The sequence below is a fragment of the Sphaeroforma arctica genome (assembly GCF_001186125.1).
Source record: "Sphaeroforma arctica JP610 unplaced genomic scaffold supercont1.116, whole genome shotgun sequence".
Lineage (NCBI taxonomy): Eukaryota > Ichthyosporea > Ichthyophonida > Sphaeroforma > Sphaeroforma arctica.
Window position 1 is genome coordinate 64667 of NW_014040442.1, and position 16245 is coordinate 80911.

The 16245-nt window shown below is 44.1% G+C and overlaps 4 protein-coding genes across 4 annotated transcripts in view; 2 read left to right on the top strand and 2 right to left on the bottom strand.

Moving 5' to 3' along the window:
• Window positions 1-150: 150 nt before the first annotated feature.
• Window positions 151-1124, bottom strand: SARC_02548 (hypothetical protein; the record flags this gene model as incomplete). Its single annotated transcript, XM_014303679.1, has 1 exon — window positions 151-1124. The coding sequence occupies exon 1, from the start codon at window positions 1024-1026 to the stop codon at window positions 151-153; it is 876 nt and encodes a 291-aa protein (XP_014159154.1). The 5' UTR covers window positions 1027-1124.
• A 317-nt stretch (window positions 1125-1441) lies between these two features.
• SARC_02549 (hypothetical protein) lies at window positions 1442-4899 on the top strand (the record flags this gene model as incomplete). The annotated part of the gene is made up of 6 exons (XM_014303680.1): window positions 1442-1483; window positions 2246-2345; window positions 2682-2826; window positions 3121-3328; window positions 3504-4124; window positions 4432-4899. The coding sequence occupies 6 exons, from the start codon at window positions 1442-1444 to the stop codon at window positions 4897-4899; spliced, it is 1584 nt and encodes a 527-aa protein (XP_014159155.1).
• A 250-nt stretch (window positions 4900-5149) lies between these two features.
• SARC_02550 (hypothetical protein) lies at window positions 5150-11727 on the top strand (the record flags this gene model as incomplete). Its single annotated transcript, XM_014303681.1, has 19 exons — window positions 5150-5387; window positions 5813-5973; window positions 6210-6333; window positions 6512-6567; window positions 6683-6811; window positions 7037-7235; window positions 7411-7433; window positions 7593-7814; window positions 8062-8304; window positions 8538-8618; window positions 8754-8915; window positions 9067-9174; window positions 9778-9946; window positions 10082-10180; window positions 10377-10432; window positions 10641-10796; window positions 11021-11125; window positions 11261-11400; window positions 11522-11727. The coding sequence occupies 19 exons, from the start codon at window positions 5150-5152 to the stop codon at window positions 11625-11627; spliced, it is 2577 nt and encodes an 858-aa protein (XP_014159156.1). The 3' UTR covers window positions 11628-11727.
• A 1101-nt stretch (window positions 11728-12828) lies between these two features.
• Window positions 12829-16245, bottom strand: part of SARC_02551 (hypothetical protein) — a 4610-nt gene continuing 1193 nt past the window's right edge. The window contains exons 2-7 of the mRNA XM_014303682.1: window positions 15472-15669; window positions 14787-15020; window positions 14282-14458; window positions 13983-14131; window positions 13433-13528; window positions 12829-13129 (exon numbers count right to left, since the gene is read on the bottom strand). Coding sequence (XP_014159157.1) covers window positions 12895-13129; window positions 13433-13528; window positions 13983-14131; window positions 14282-14458; window positions 14787-15020; window positions 15472-15669 — 1089 coding nt within the window. The 3' untranslated portion in view covers window positions 12829-12894. The remainder of the gene's footprint in view (window positions 13130-13432; window positions 13529-13982; window positions 14132-14281; window positions 14459-14786; window positions 15021-15471; window positions 15670-16245) is intronic.

Consider the following 16245-nt stretch of genomic DNA (forward strand, 5'->3'; position numbering starts at 1 on the left):
GTGTTCAGCTATGTATATCATACCTCGACAATAACATGCCCTCAATACTACTATGATTGCAATTCGATGCAGTCAAATCTAGACATAATCGAACTGTAGGGCAGAATGCTTTACAGAGTAAGTAGTGTACACATATCATGATCAAACAACCTACCTTTTCTCGAGCATTTCCTTACTCATTTCACACTCCGCCATCTCGTCATCGCTCTCCTCGGCCACCCGCACTACGGCCATATCCTCAGCATCCGAATCCATGTCCGGGTGCCACTCACTGTCATCCGAGGAGTCGTCGGATTCCTCACTGTCCTCTTGCTCCGTTGGTACATCTATGATGGGGGGCTTGAATCTGTTGGCTTCCCTTGTATTCATAGTTTTCTTTGTCTCAGCTATCGACGGGTTATTCATCTGTACATCCTTCTCTATCTCCGATTCCATCTTGTAGCGCTTCTGATTACTCTCATTTGTCGATGGGGACAATTCTTCCTTGGCTATACTGAGCGCACTATCGGCTTGAGAGCTTGGCGCATCCGATGCCTGTATTGATGTGATGACTGAATTGATCATACCCAATAGGGTAGCCCCACCAACAGATTGAATGGGACTCGTTCCGTCACTAGTTATCTGTGTACTGCTTTTCTGGTTAGATTGCTCGCCGGCTACTACTATTCCAGTACTATCGTCCGCATCTGATGTGGTAGTCTCGCGTACGGATTGATCCTTCGTGGACACGGCATCGGCATCCGGGAGCACGCTTCCAGAACTGAGCTGCATTTCGCGCTTTGTCGATAAATCCTTTATCTGAGCTGCAAATATACCACCCTCTTCCGAGTTCGCACCTTTTAAACTGTCTCCCCCATCAAGTCCATGCACTTCACCATTCACAATCGTCTGGTTTCCTGAACAAGCTTGCTTATCATCAGCCCCAGTCCTCTCCTCAGCCCAAGGGCCAGCCATGCCTTCCCATCCAAGTTTACCCTGTACATGCCCCTCTACATATGGCTCTGCATGTCCTGGTGTGCCCTCCATGCTTGCGAGTTGCGTCACTTGCGACTCAGGGCGGATCTCGGGGGACTGTTCTCAACACCTGTGTCGCGAACGGTAACACGACAATATCCCAAATCCCGTGAAACTAAATTCAACAAAAGAATGGTTGCTCAAACATTATATTGCCCGCCAAAAAAATCCATGACGTGCTTATATCACTATTTTCGGTTTTATAGTTCCTCTTCAAACAACACCTTTTATATTCATAAACCCTGATATTGAAATAATTACGTGTGTACAGACTACAGTTGTACTGTGTACATGAAACGTTGTTTGTGACTCTGTTTGTTACACTCGGACCGTCGTTTCACTCAGGTATCTGCACTACAGAAGTACGCTGGGGCGGTCAGTGAGACGTTGTTGTAGGTTCCTAGGAGTAGTCTGTAGCTAAAACAGCATGCCATCATCGAAAAAGGGCGCGTTCGGGTTGACACCATGGGTATGTTGTTTGTCTTAGAAGAATATATCTAAATTCAATGTGTATGCATAGGACGGTAATATACTACACAGAAACGGTGAATAATCTTGGCTAATCCTGATACCGTTACGGGACCGCTCAAAGAACCAAAAGGTGAGATATGCACGATTTGTCGAGCTTCTAGCCCTCAGGTAGTTAGGGGGTGTGTATGAAAGGATAAAATAATCGGTCGGAGCAGACAACCCGGGAAAGAATCGACTATGTCAATCTGTACTGTTGGAACATGTCTATATCAACGACCTTCGATGATTTCATTTTCAAAATCTTAAACAGACTTTCTTCTCATTTAGCGTTGTCTGCTTCAGGTCATATATCTTTAATAAAGATACCGAGATCATTGTGAACTTCTGCACACCGGTGTATACCGAAGAGCTTCGCATTTCGACTTTATCAACTTATACGTATTCAGCGAAGAGGAATATAATATATAGTATAGCTTTAGATTATACGCTGGTCTATAGTCAAAGGATTGCTGTGCGTTTGGAATTTATCTGTGCATACGCACATGTACTTTGCATATGCGATAGTCCTTGAACCTCGCTAATCCATGGGGGAGGAGGATAGGGTCGGATGACTATGTTAACTATTGCATTTCGACAAAGGAACTAAATATAGTTAGATGTGATATTGCCAACTGCCTGCTAGTTTGTATCGTATAAATGCTCATACAGCCGGACTATATGTGAAACTGCATAATTGAACTAAATGGCCCCATCAACATAGGGCAGGGAGCTGTTAAACGCAATGGCATCTCTCGGGGGCAGGTTGGAGAGAGGTGCGGCACTCGCCCGTAGCGGGAAAGTGTTTAAGACGGAAATCAAAGGTACCGCAAATACCATCGGCCTTCTTCCTGCCACTATTTAAGGATTATTAACATACCACTATCCAGTCGAAATAACATGCGTATGTTTGCACTGTGATTTAAAGCATGTATAGCCTCTTTCGGATGTTTTCTCTGTTATCTACAATCGACCAAGTACTTGTGCGTAATCATTTACGAGACAACTGGGCCAACAGTATTTCTCGCACCTTCAAACGCTCCAGTAAACCCTTCTGGAGGCAGAACAATCCTGCATTCCATGATTTTTATATGCAATATATCAGGTGGTGCATTTTTCGACTGAATGTTGTAGGTTGATCTATACATATGATATCACAGGCAACTCGGTAACATCAAAGGTAAAAGGAGTTTCAAGTCCTTTTTACACAGTCAGCTGTACATGGCCTCGTTTCCAGGGCGAGCAGAAGAACGTGATAGTGAAGCTCATTCAGCAAAACCCACAATTTTTAGGCGAAATTCTTCGGTATGTAAGTATATGTTCATATCAGCCTTGTTTTTCCAATGTTCGTGTGCAATCTAAGGAACAGTTTGTGAAGCTACCGTGGAGGGTTTTCCGATACAATTTGTGCCAAATTCGCAATAAATAACACTAAACTGTTGCTAGTAGCTGGCGTGAAGTAGCCTGATCTGTGCCTGTTTAAGTGGCTGTGTGATAGTTTGTTTTATTTCGCTCCCTAACAGACGTGCTGTTTAATCGTTTCGTCTATTGTTGTGAGTATTCACTCGCTTTCTGTCTCTCCCTGCAACTTACCTCTAGGGGAAATCTACCCGTTGATTTGATAAAGGCAATACAACATCTGGCGGCACAGTCTGGGGGCGTGGCACTACTGCCCACTTCGTACCATGAGTTGAACGGACAGTGTAATTGCCCAGATAACATGGGGGGTGGAGGAGGAGGGTATTACGGCAGGAGCGCCAAACGCTCAGGAGACCCTTGTAAGCATCAGGCAGGCCTTTTCTATATGGTATGTTAATTGGTGATGTACGTATCCGCTGGCGATCTCAGGCAGGTCTACGGCATTCGAAGGAGATTTGATTGTGCTTATCGTCCATATGTACACCTTACCTCCGTAGATAAACACTTCAAGGGTTAAATTTACTATTAAAGCTTCTATCTCCATTGCACTTCCACCTGGACAGATAATCAAAGAGGTGGATAACAACCCGTTCACTCTCTTCACACTGCACGGTCTCGATATCATTGTGAGTTTGGGTATGCAGTCGGTGGGCCAGGCCACAACAACCCTCGCCTATCCCTTCGCTATCACACAATACGCACATGATTCCGATGCGCACACAGAGCCGCAGAGCACCACAGACACAGTGGCGCTACCCAAACTCTGCGCAGCGACGACTTTTATCAGTCGGCTGCTTTCGCCGAATCCTGTCTTTGATTCCACCTGTGACTTTCGCGACGTTCTGTTGAGAGTATACACACTTGCAACGGCCAAGGGTAAAGGGTCAAAGAAACTACTGGCGGAGCCAGTATGGATGGCTGGTTTAGAGCAGGAGGATGTTGATAGATTGCACGCCATTCTCTCGCATTCGCATATCAAAGTGCACGTGTGTGCTGGTTTGGAACCATCAAAAACATTCGTTTCAATCGACAATGAACTATTTAAAACCGATGACAAAGACGCAAGCAGTGGGGACTACATGAATATGCTGCATCCGGCGAATCTGATGCGTTCGCAGTCTATATCTATGGGTATGCCGGTAGTTGCTCTGGACACACTCTTAGCATTACTCCTTCGATTTCAGGTATAATATCCAATTGATAAAGTGTATTTTATTTTATATCAGTCTGCGCACTTTGCGGATAGAACAGTAAGTACATGCTGAGCTGCATCCCTTCTCGCTGGAGTTTATCTTTATCTGCCTTTTAAATGGACTGTTCGCGAGTGGCGATGCACTTTCGGTGTCTCAGGTCTGAAAATTATGGTCAGTTTCCCAAATCTGTCTATCATTCAGAGCATACGCTTGAGCACTTTTGAAGTACCCCCTCTGACTTGTGTTTGTGATAGAATGCCTTTTCACTCACACCCTCACAATCCGCATAACCACACAGGCAGGTCACGTAGGATCGCCTTCGTATCGCTACTTCTGGCAGTGTGCGCGGCTTGCATTCATCTGTGTTTCCAGTGGCTGCTTCCTACCCATTGTCATCCCCACAGACACCACTGGTAGCGGTAGATGCTGGAGCGTGCGGTATCGTCCGCTGCGGTGTAATACAGCGGTCGCCGAGACTGCAGCTCAGTTGAGGCAACTGTACCCAGTGCCTACACCTGCTAGGGGATCTCTTAAGACGCAAGGGGTAATGTTCAATACCAATTATGAAATGGTCGATGGCAAGTACATTCTTCTTGCGCCCGAGGCGGGCACGGAGATAGCGCTCACAATGTTCATCTCGTCCTTGGTATATCGCTTGGCTCTACCGGCAATACAGCCGTTGCACGCTACATTCTACAAACCACAACAGTATATGGCACTTACCCTCGGCGACCAGAGCCTGGGTCGGAGCGTCGGTATGTATTAGTCAGGATGACACAGCGGATCAGTGGTTGTCACACACCTATATGGTTTGTTGCTCAAATACTCGCTGGAATTTTTCTGGCTCCCTTCGTCGCCGCATCTCGCTCATTAGTTTCTTTTACTGCTCATACGGTTGGCGAATATTTTCATGCCTTATGAGCACTCCCCGCAAACCAGTATATTTCTTGACTACAAAGGTATTGAAGACTTTCTTGTTCACCTCCACAGTCAACTGGCTGTCGGTCTTCGAGATCATGGACTTTGAATACAATATCGAGCTGGCCATACAACCGGTGCCTGACAGAGACGACCACGATTTCTCTATCTATCTGAGTTCCAAGCGTGGGGAGAAACTGTCAGACCTCGAGGAATCGTCGCAGAAGTCTCCACCGTCAAAACAGGGAAAATGGAATTATGATTCGCGAGAGAATACAGCCAATCCTCATCATATTATACAACACTCGCCGATGAAAGCCCCGGTCATACTTAAATGTAAGTTGGTATTTAACCATGAGAATTTTAATACACTTGTGTTATCTACACGTCAGAGTAGATTTTATCGTACGTGGTGTTGTATGTATATATTGCTTGCTATGCAGAAATCAAATATGATCCGTTTTTCGATTGTGTACGGGACATCCTTGAAGGCGGCACAACAACGAACTATGCAAACGAACCTGGCTCTGCACTGGCTGTTCTGCTTCGAACTTCCAACTAGACATTGCAATCACACAGAGTGATCGTTATTAGCATCTGTTCTTGCAGCATGGCCCCTTGCTTGACGTGCGATTCGCGTTCAAGACCACATACATTTATATATCCAGGTACTGTTCCGTTCCTGCATCGTTGACTATGAGAGAGTAGTTACTACGACTCCAAACAAGGAAGTCAATATTATTATTTTATTCTGAACACAGTGCTCTCTGCCTTGGGTGAGTATATCCCCAATATCGGGAAGCTAATGAAGCAATCGACGACACGGATTGATTATAGGCAGTTTGAGAATTTGGCACTCAACAGTGAACGTATACTTACAATGCTGGGCGTGAAATTGACTGTCCCCAAGGGGTTGCTTAAGGTGTGGGCCAGTGGTTATTTGAAAACACTTTACTGCCACATAAAGCAGACTACAGGCAGTAGCATGATTCCTGGCTTACTTCATTTCGCTTTCGATCATACGATCATTATCCAGAACTGGTGGCCTAGTGTCGATGCACATATGTTATCAAAGATGTTTCTGCTACTCAACTTTTATTTTGTTCGTAACTTTGAATACACATGGTACCATAACGTTTGCTCTATCTGTATCCTTAGGTATTGACACCTAAACTTGTTGTAGTCGGCACTCTTGAGGATGACGATGACAGGGCACAGGTCAGAGTGAAGGGGTATCTCGAGATCGCTGCACTGTTGCAGTTCAAAGCGATGGTAGCAATAGGTATGTTGTCGAAAGTGCACATTTCACCTCTGGATCTAAGTTCAACCCAAGCTATATTCTGCTCAGGATTGAAGCACTACTTGAACATGAGCTTTCAGTGCTCGCTTTGATCTGAAAACCCGTGCCATCTCACCCTATAGCTCTGATATATACCTTTATAATATCCGATATCTGCCAGGCGATAAAAGAATCACGATCGACGAATTTGAAAAACTGTTAGACACTGGTCATGAGGTATTTTCCATCCCGTCAGATTTCTAGCGTGAGCCAGCGTCGATGCATTGTCCTGTATTATCTTAAGAATATAAAACGTTGGCAGCTTCTTATAAATCGTTGGTTTCTCTTGCAGTTGGTTGAATTTCGTGACAGTTTTGTAGCCATGAACGCTCGGGAGGTCCAGAATCTTCTGAAGGAGGCGCATAGTGTTCAAGAAAGCGTGGAGGAACGAATTTCACCGATCGAGCTCCTGAAGCAGCAGGTAGGGTCATCATATGGTTGTTCAACAACAATAATTGTAAATCAAGACGCGGCATGTGCCCTCTCGGTGTACTCGACTATATAACATGGATTTTATCGAAGCTGGATATCAAGAGATATGTGGATGCGAATGAACTTTTACCGGTGCTTGTACACAAATAATAACCGCAAGGAATTTAATCTATCGCACCTATGGTTCCTGTAATTCCATCCTACGCTACCTCAGTTCGGCGGATTAAATCGACGTGGTCTGAACATGTTTCTGGGAGCCTCGGAACAAGAGCTCGTAGACCGCATGTTGCGCGTGACGGAAGTCTCTGTACCCCAAGGACTGCGGGCGACACTGAGACCGTATCAAGAACGCGGGCTGTCTTGGCTGGCCTCTAATGCCGACAAAGTCGGTGGCTGCGTATTGGCAGACGACAGTATGAAAAAATTTTCTTTTACAAATTTCTAGTTTATAATGTCGTTCTGCCTGATCCTCCTCTTTGTAGAATAGGATGCACATGCGTTGAACACGCAGTCGTGGTACAAATTGTTACTGTCTCATAACCCTTCTACTTCTTTCTAACCGACCATGGAAACTTTGGCGGACTCCAGTGGGGCTGGGCAAGACTGTACAGGTGAGCGTTGTTAAGCGATGTTTTGAGCCAAGAGGTCGTGAGTCACGAGGTCATAGTCATATCCGCGCTAAGCATTCGGTTGTCGAAGTTTTACCTTGTCTATACGTCATTGTTCTGAAATGATCTGATTCATCCCCGTTTCATACCATTTGCTCACAGATCATCGCTATGTTGCAGCACCTTAAATGTACTTATGAGCTGTGCCACGAGAGGCCTGCTTTAATAGTTGCACCGTCATCTCTACTTACAAACTGGTCGAGAGAACTGGCGAAGTTTGCACCATGTCTTAATGTTCTGCTGCATCACGGTGATGCACGTGATATTTTCTTCCGAAAGACACTCAAAGCACACGAATACAGCAAACAGAATCCCGATTCAGAGGTGAGTACTCAATATAATTTAGCAAATTCTCATAGTTTGCTGTGAGAAATCTCGCATTCGTCCAGATTGCTCTCTAGTATAACATGGCAAATAGTGCGACCAGGCTATTTCCATACAGAGTCAAAACTGTACTTCTGCAGTCTTTGGCCAGTATGCGTTTTAATACAACTCTGCTCGACATTATTGTTTTCTTAGACGTGAGGTTCCCACTCATTGCCAAGTTCTCTTGTCCACACTCTTACACAAGGCCGACTGCCAAAGTATATCAGAAGCAGGTGTGCATACACGCCGCCCAACCTATGATAGCAAAGTGAACATACTTTCGAATAGCGCCTTCGTGTCGACCTCAGATGCTACTGAACCGGCGCGTAAGAAACAGCGTCGATCGATTACAAGAGACACACTCAAAGCCATCGCTGAAGAGGTCACGAAGAAAAAGGCTGCAGATGTGATTCTCACCTCTTACGGAACTCTGAAGGTGGATGCAAAAGTATGTGATCTATATTCATTGCCATGCGATCGAAGCCATGCGTTCATCTGTGGGTCAGGGTCTTGTTGCCATTCGTCCAGTACTAATGCTTATCGCGAATCGTTTTTTTGTAATGCAATGCATCCGTGTGTTTTTTATATACTCATGGGTCACCCCGCTTCTATGAGATTGGTAAGCGGTACTCAGCCATAAACACTGTTCACTTTATGACGTAAAATTCCGCTTTTTTTTAGATGTTTGCGAAGCTGAACATGTCGTTGATGGTGATTGATGAGGCCCAGACTATAAAGAACCACAAGTCCCAAATTTCTAAGGTATGGTGTCAAGCTCTCGATAGGCTGCATATCCGAAAAGATTATACTGTTTTCAAAGAGTATATAGTGCTTTTATAGTTTCAATTTTGGAATTGAAATATGTTAATTGTCGCTTTCATTTGGTATTCTGAGTAGTTGTGTAAGCAGGTCAGCAAAACAGCCGCCCGCCGTGTCGCCATGACAGGAACTCCTGTGGAGAATCGCCTGTCGGAGCTGCACTCCATCTTCGACTTCGCATTGCCCGCATATCTAGGCACACTGAAATCATTCGTAGAGGACTACTCGAAGCCTATTGAGGTATCTAGCATGCAAGTGCTTTTATTGTCAATTACTCATTCTCAACCAAGTCTCATATCGCATTTTATTATCGCACTGTATTATCCTGTCCGTGTGAGGCCTATGTCTATCGCGTGTAAACTATATATTCATGATTTTTTGTTGCATACAGATCGAGAGAAACGAGGAGGTTTTGGAAAACCTCAAACGGTTGACCGACCCCTTCCTACTCCGGAGATTGAAAACGGATCCAGAGATCTGTAAAGAGCTGCCACCCAAAGTATGTCTGCCCGTCAAAGTCTTTCCTCTTAACATCAATACATACGAAGATTTAGGTACGCCATACTCATGGTGCCCTCAGTCCCCTCGTGAGAGTCGTCAGATGAACGAGTGTATTCAACTCTGCCCTTTCCGCTATGGACTGTTTGTCATTTTTTATAATTGTTTATATCCATATTTTGGAGTATTTACAAATATGAGAACACATTCATACGTTCTTGCCGGTTAGGTATGGGTGCGTGTCTGTGTAAAATTTATGAGGATATTTGTCCGTATATATTGATAAAGTCGCACACTATATATGTGTATGTACACAGGTTTAGTTATTGAACTCCCACACGTGTTGTACAACAATGTGTTTCGCAGTTGTATATTTAATTGCATTCATACATATTATATTGATCCAAATTTGCTTTGCACGCAGGTATAGTGAATCACGTGAATGTATGGCATATATGTTTGTAACCGTGTGTTGATATATGTGCGGCCTGTTTATGCAGACTTCCGTATATTGCTATATGTGCGGCTGGTTGTGAAATGCTGCTGACTCCCTGTAACTTAGCGCGCCTCTCTGAGCCATAAATTCCCGTCGATCACACTATAGGTGGAGCAAGTGCAATACGCCAGTCTGAGCCCTAAGCAGGGAGCATTGTACCAGGCTGTGACCGACGATATTCTAGCTAAGATTGAGGAGGCGAAAGAGAATGGGCTACCTGCCCCTGGTCTTGTGTTCAAGCTGCTCATTGCCCTCAAGCAGATTTGCAATCATCCTGGCATGTGTGTGTTGTATAAATGAGATAGTGGTATTCTGACTAGGAAATACGACATGTGAATTAAGTTCTCAGGCCGTGGCGAGTGTATGTGACTCAGGTCTGTGCTAATCGGCCCAATTGTATATTTCCATGCAGATAATTACACTTCAGAAGAAAGCGTCAAGCAAGAGACGACTGAGTCCAAAATACTACAGGATATCAATACAAGTGGGACACCTGAGGTAGCCGATTCAGGTAGACTTCGCATTTCATCATTCTTCGCTCCTGTTCTTCCGGAGAAAATACATTCCTTTCAGCTTTTATGATCGATGCCATAGCTAAATCCGGGAATTGTCGGTTTCATACTCGTCTTGAACTTCATCATCCAGCACAGCGTGCATCTGCTACCAACTTGTGCACCATTAATTTTATCTGTCATCAATTCGTTCAGGAAAGATGCAGTTGCTGCTGGAACTCTTGCGCCCGATTTTAGCAAGAGGTGAGAAGGTATGTACCTACACCGACATGTAACGAACCGTACGCGCAGAATTGATAAATTCATACGACTAGAAGTGGAAGCCTCCCACGAAATTATTAATTCCAGTGAACGTTTCTCGTTGGTGTGAGGTATTTGCTATTATGCGATGTCCCACAGAAATAAAACCCCTTGCTATTGTACTACCTATGTTTTCAATTTACATTTTACCGTTTTCAGGTGCTGATCTTCACCCAGTATGTGAAGATGGCCTATCTGCTGAAGAATATGATAGCGCGCACCCTCTACACTCGACCACTGGTATACTCTGGTGCGCTTTCGGTGGATAAACGCCAGCAAGTGCTCGACAAATTTGATATTGATCCTGCTAATTCGGTACGTTTTAGAGTGTCGATCTTCACGTCGCAAGCTGTTTCACTTCACTTCAGAAGTCAATTTATATAATTCACTTCGGTTCGGATTCAGAGTTTTTTTGGTGGATAGAACTTGCATCGTTGTTTGGATGTATGTACCGTGCGCTAAAGTATCCAGATGAGCCACAGATCTGACCGTTACATACGTATAATATTGACCAGCTTGCGAATCGTTCCATACCGCAGATTTTGATTTTGTCGCTGAAAGCGGGTGGAGTGGGGCTGAATCTTACCCAGGCAAATCATGTTATCCACTACGATCGATGGTTCAATCCGGCCGTAGAAGCTCAAGTATGTATGCAAGCTATAAGTTGTGTTCAGATGAAAAACAGCACCGAATTAGACATACTCCAACTTCTATCTTAGATGTACAAACCAGCACTATGTCAATTCTAATAGTTGTTATCACACCTTTTGATTGAATAGGCCAGCGATAGAGCCTTCAGAATTGGTCAGACTAAGAGAGTGTTTGTACATCACTTCGTATGCCAAAACACGTTCGAAGATAAAATTCATGAAATGATTCAACGGAAAAAGGAATTGGCCAACTTGACGGTGACGGCGGGGTATGTAAATCTTTACAAAGCATTTTTTAACTGTTCTCAGACGAGTCCTGTCCATATCTATCAGTCGCACTCTGTCCGTGACCTGTGCACTTTCAAATCCCATACCTGTACTCATCTGCAGCGAGAAATGGATCGGAAACCTGCGACATGACGAGTTGCAGGATCTTTTCAGTCTCGCCCCAGGAAAACGAGTAAACGATGAGCGTGGGGATGATGGCCAAGATTGAGTAGAAATTATTCCTTCTGGACTCCTTTAAAAGTTAAAATCGACTCAATCCTCGGTAATCAGGAATGTACGGATAGGACTCGTAACATGTTAAGTGTATGTACACAATCAAAACACCGCTGAGCATCAAGTGTATCATCGAAGACCCTGGTTGACGTATACTCATTTATCACCTTTAAGCACTCATTCATGGAAATAGTGTTGCTAGTCTTGTACCAAGCCGAGCCGTCTTGACATAGGGAGAAGTATTCAGATGATGTTCGCCCACGATTAGCACCAAAATATCATCCAAGACTCCAGTCGAATCTTATTCTTTCACCGACCTCCAATACTCTCTCATAGCGATGATTTTGTTGCCAGACAAAACAACTGGTCCGCAGTACACGGAATCACGCAATATTCGGGAATATGTATATGCCAAGCAGAAGATTATTAAGCGAGAGGAGCACGAGTCTCCTATTTGGTGACTAATAGAGGATGTGGTCGGCCGGCTTTGGTTTGATAGAGAGTATAAGAGAACGATGGGTGAGTATTCTTGGATTTTTACATGGCTCACCAGTACCTGCACGACCACGAATTTGGCTTTGCAATGGAACGCTCCTGGTTGCCTACTAAGCTCGACTTGTTAGGCAGTAGTACAACGATCAACAGTCTACAGGGCTAGCGAATGCCTGCTGCTTGTATTGGTTGCCTCCGCATTGACAGCAGTATCATTGTGTATAGACATGAAATACAGCCTGATAATAGAGTGCGCAAAGGAAACACTTGTAAGTCGGGGAAATCGAACTGCGTATGACAGGTCTTGTCGTGCAGATGTACACACTCCGTGGACGTGTTTATGCCGAAATCTCATTCGCGTTTCTACTAGCATGTCCCCCGGAGGTTGGGTATGCGTGTCATTCAGACTTGCTATCAAGAAAAGTCGGACGGTGGCTTCGTCTTGGGACTAAATCATAAAGAACAGCCGGACTGATTTAGCTATCTCCGCACAGCACATAGGTGTGCTTTACCGAGTGGCTATAATGGTGAAGCGTTGATTATAGCCAAACATTCACGCTTAAAGAGCACAAAAGCCTGCCACCAAACCCCTTTATCAATAGAGAAAATACATGTACCCTACACTAAATCTGGCACTGGGTGAGAGATACACTATTTTATTGCAAGATATATTCACTTATCGCACACGTCTTTGTATGTATGTTCTGGTTGTATTTTCTAGATTTTAATCACAGATGTCGTCAACGACTCGCTCGAGTTCATTTCCAATATTACATAAATCGACAGGCCTCTGGCAGGTCATTCGGATTCACATCACTGTTCTCCATAAAGCTTTTCGGCGATTCCTGATCCGGATCATATCCAGCTCGCATCAATATACTCATTATTTCTGACATTGAATTTTCAGACTTCGTAGTGTTCGGCCTCCATTCATACTCATTTTCCGAGTCACTTGCATCGTCACGAATACCATCGCGAACTTCGTCTGTGGGCAAGTATTGACATCTGCGTAGTAGGGTGAGCGTCATGGCAAGTTACATATGTTAGCGCAGACTTTAGGCTGGTAAGTTCGAGCAAATCGCACTGCGCCTGGGGTGCTCTCTAACGTGAGAAATTCGAACCCAAACCGCAGCAATATCGTAATGGCACCAGTTAAAGTCGCTTTGGCAAGAATGTGCCTCGATATGAATACGACGTCGCTGACAACATGCATACAAATACATAGGTAACGCCGACGCACATGTTGCGTGAGACGAAAAGTACTGAGAGAAATCCGTTTAAAGCAGTACTATTAGATGTGTCACCTACCTAGGAGGGATTGTATGCGACGCTGCACATAAGGGCGTCGTTTTCCTCGCTCGCACGACTTCGCTGTTTTTCTCATTTATGTTCCGTTGTGGTGGGCTGTAAATGGTCAAGCACAAGAATATTTAAGGCACATCCCGTTAGCGTATCGTTTCTTTTTGCAGAAGTGCAGCCTTTTACTCAGCATGTGCAACAAGGCGATATGTGCGAGCTATGTGACAAGCAGAAATGAAAGGGGCCCCGGAATAAAAGCCACAGTGTCCCAAGATGAACGAAGATTATGACAACTGACCAAATGGCGATTCATTTGTACTGCTAGCCTGTAAGCAGAATAGAGTTAGGTCCTCCGTGTACATTCCGGAGAATGGTGCATACACAAACACCTTTACAAATTCGGCTGCAAATAGGTAATACATTCCCTGCTTCGCCAAAATGAGTGGGCTCACGAATTTTATGCTCCTGATAAAACATAACACTGGGGAACACATGATAAGCATGTAGTTGCCTTGACAACGTGGATGCATCAGTTATTGATTGCACATATAGAACATACCTATCATACGAAACTTTGTCCCGCAGCGTAACATCGAGGGCAAGCAGTACACTGACCAGCCTATCCACCTGTGAGCAATTTCCTCCCAGTGAGATCAATTTAATTGCCGACAATTCCGCGTCCGCCCAACTAGGCATGCCTGCAAATTTCTGAACGCAGACTTTCTAGATAAATATCTTAAATACACTTCCGCACACATCATCTGCATACTTTTGTACACCATTCTAAATCAAATCGAAATAATACATAGTAGGATGATTGAATTTGAAGTAAAACTGTAGACTGAGCAGCTTGCTTACCCTCCACTCGTTCTTCGTTGTCGTTTTGCAGTTCACTCTGCGGGTGCTGGTCTGGATTTCGCCGTGCACTTCCAGAGTGAGCACTGCCGCCTCGCTACTGCCGCTGTCACTGCTGACTTGGTACCATAGTGTGTTTATACTGCCAATGTCGAAGGCTAATCGCAACATCCTAGACACCTATTGACAGTGGGCACAGCAGCAGGGTTTCCAGTCATTCACCAGACGACTTTTACCTTGTGATTATCGTCACTACTTCTTTGCGGCGAATATTGAGACAGATTTTAAGTACTGCAAGTACAGAATTCCGAGGGGACACGGTGTTAAGGTACAAGAACGAAGGCAGAACGACATTTGAGCTTGCGTACGGTCGCAGCTACTTTAAGTGAGCAGGATATACAGGCAAGTCAATCTCCGACTGGATGCGAGAAATAAACGCCCGTTGCAACACGAGGCATGTGATCTTCAGATTTGGGTGAGCAACAAATCTCCCATCGTGCGGTCTCACCTGAAAGTCTTCACACCAGTCCCACATGCACGCCATCATGTCTGCCCCAGGGCCTTCTGCCATTGCTTTCGCGGATTTATCGGATGCACTAGGTGTAAACATATGCATATCCACGTAGATCTGTGTATTCTTGTTCATTTCTGTGTCGCTCGGCGTCGCCAGAAACTGGCCTAGCCATGTACACTGTGCGTTCAGCTCCGGCTCAACTAAAACCGTTGTCATAGCCATTCCGTACTAGTAAGCATAATGACATATGATATATCACATGAGTCAAAGGGAGAAAGTTGTTGACAACACTGCCGAATACTCAGATGCAATATTTCTGGCATCAAGCGCGTCGCGCATTATTAGAATAATATAGCTTTTAAGAGCAATTCATATTCTACGCCGCTATAGGGACTATTCGCTACGATATGTAAAGCATTCGAAAAGCCGCGAGAGAATATGTATGAATGTGAGCAACGCACAGTCAATTACATTGCTTGTGAGGTCATGAGCAAAAAGTAATATAGAATCCAAACACCGATTCCGCTGTGGTATTATGATCTAGTACTTATCCGCGAAGCTACTAAAACGCCAGCGGCAACCAGGCTACGTCTTTGAATATCATTACACTCAATTCAAAACTTGGGCTCAAGAATAATTGTCAGGGGACACATGCTACACCACGATCAATCTCACGCACCATTGCCTCTTCATATAAGTCATCGCCCAACATCTCTGAATTATGTGTTTTCTCATCAACAGTCTCATTGAACAATTCTCCATCGTCTCGAAGCTGTGCACGACCCTTCAGGAAAACTTCAGCCTCTTGTGCAGAAATGGCAGTTTCGTCTGCCGTTGCGATCTTGTGCACCTTGCCTCCAGAAAGCACATCATGGATCTGAAGTATTTGTTGGGCAAGCACACATACGTGGTGATGAAGTGATGTCTGTGCCCAGGCAAACGAGATTCATTTACTGCTCCAAAGTTCTTGAAATTAAAATACACACGAAATGTTGAAATAAAAATGCAAACTAAAGGTAGTAGAATGTTGCGAAGTCTGATTGCAATCATGGCGAAGAAATGAAATGCAAGTATTGAAAGCAATCAATAGATAAACATCAATGATCAAATCTACATAACGTTAGGATGTCGCCGTATGCATAAGTATAGTTCTAGCATGACATACAAGTACGAAAAAATATAAACATATGCAGACATTCATACGCGTATAGGAATTAAATTATACACATACTGGTTTGTGTAAAGCAACATACCGTATATATGAATTCGTGGTGGGAATATAAACGATTACAGAACGATGTATACAGTGGCTTGTATTAAGCAACATACCTTGTATATAAGTAAATAAGGGTAAATAGCCTTACAACACGCAGAAAAAAAAAATTGTATATATACATATATACATATAAATATATAAATATATATATATATACGTTTATATACGTATATATAT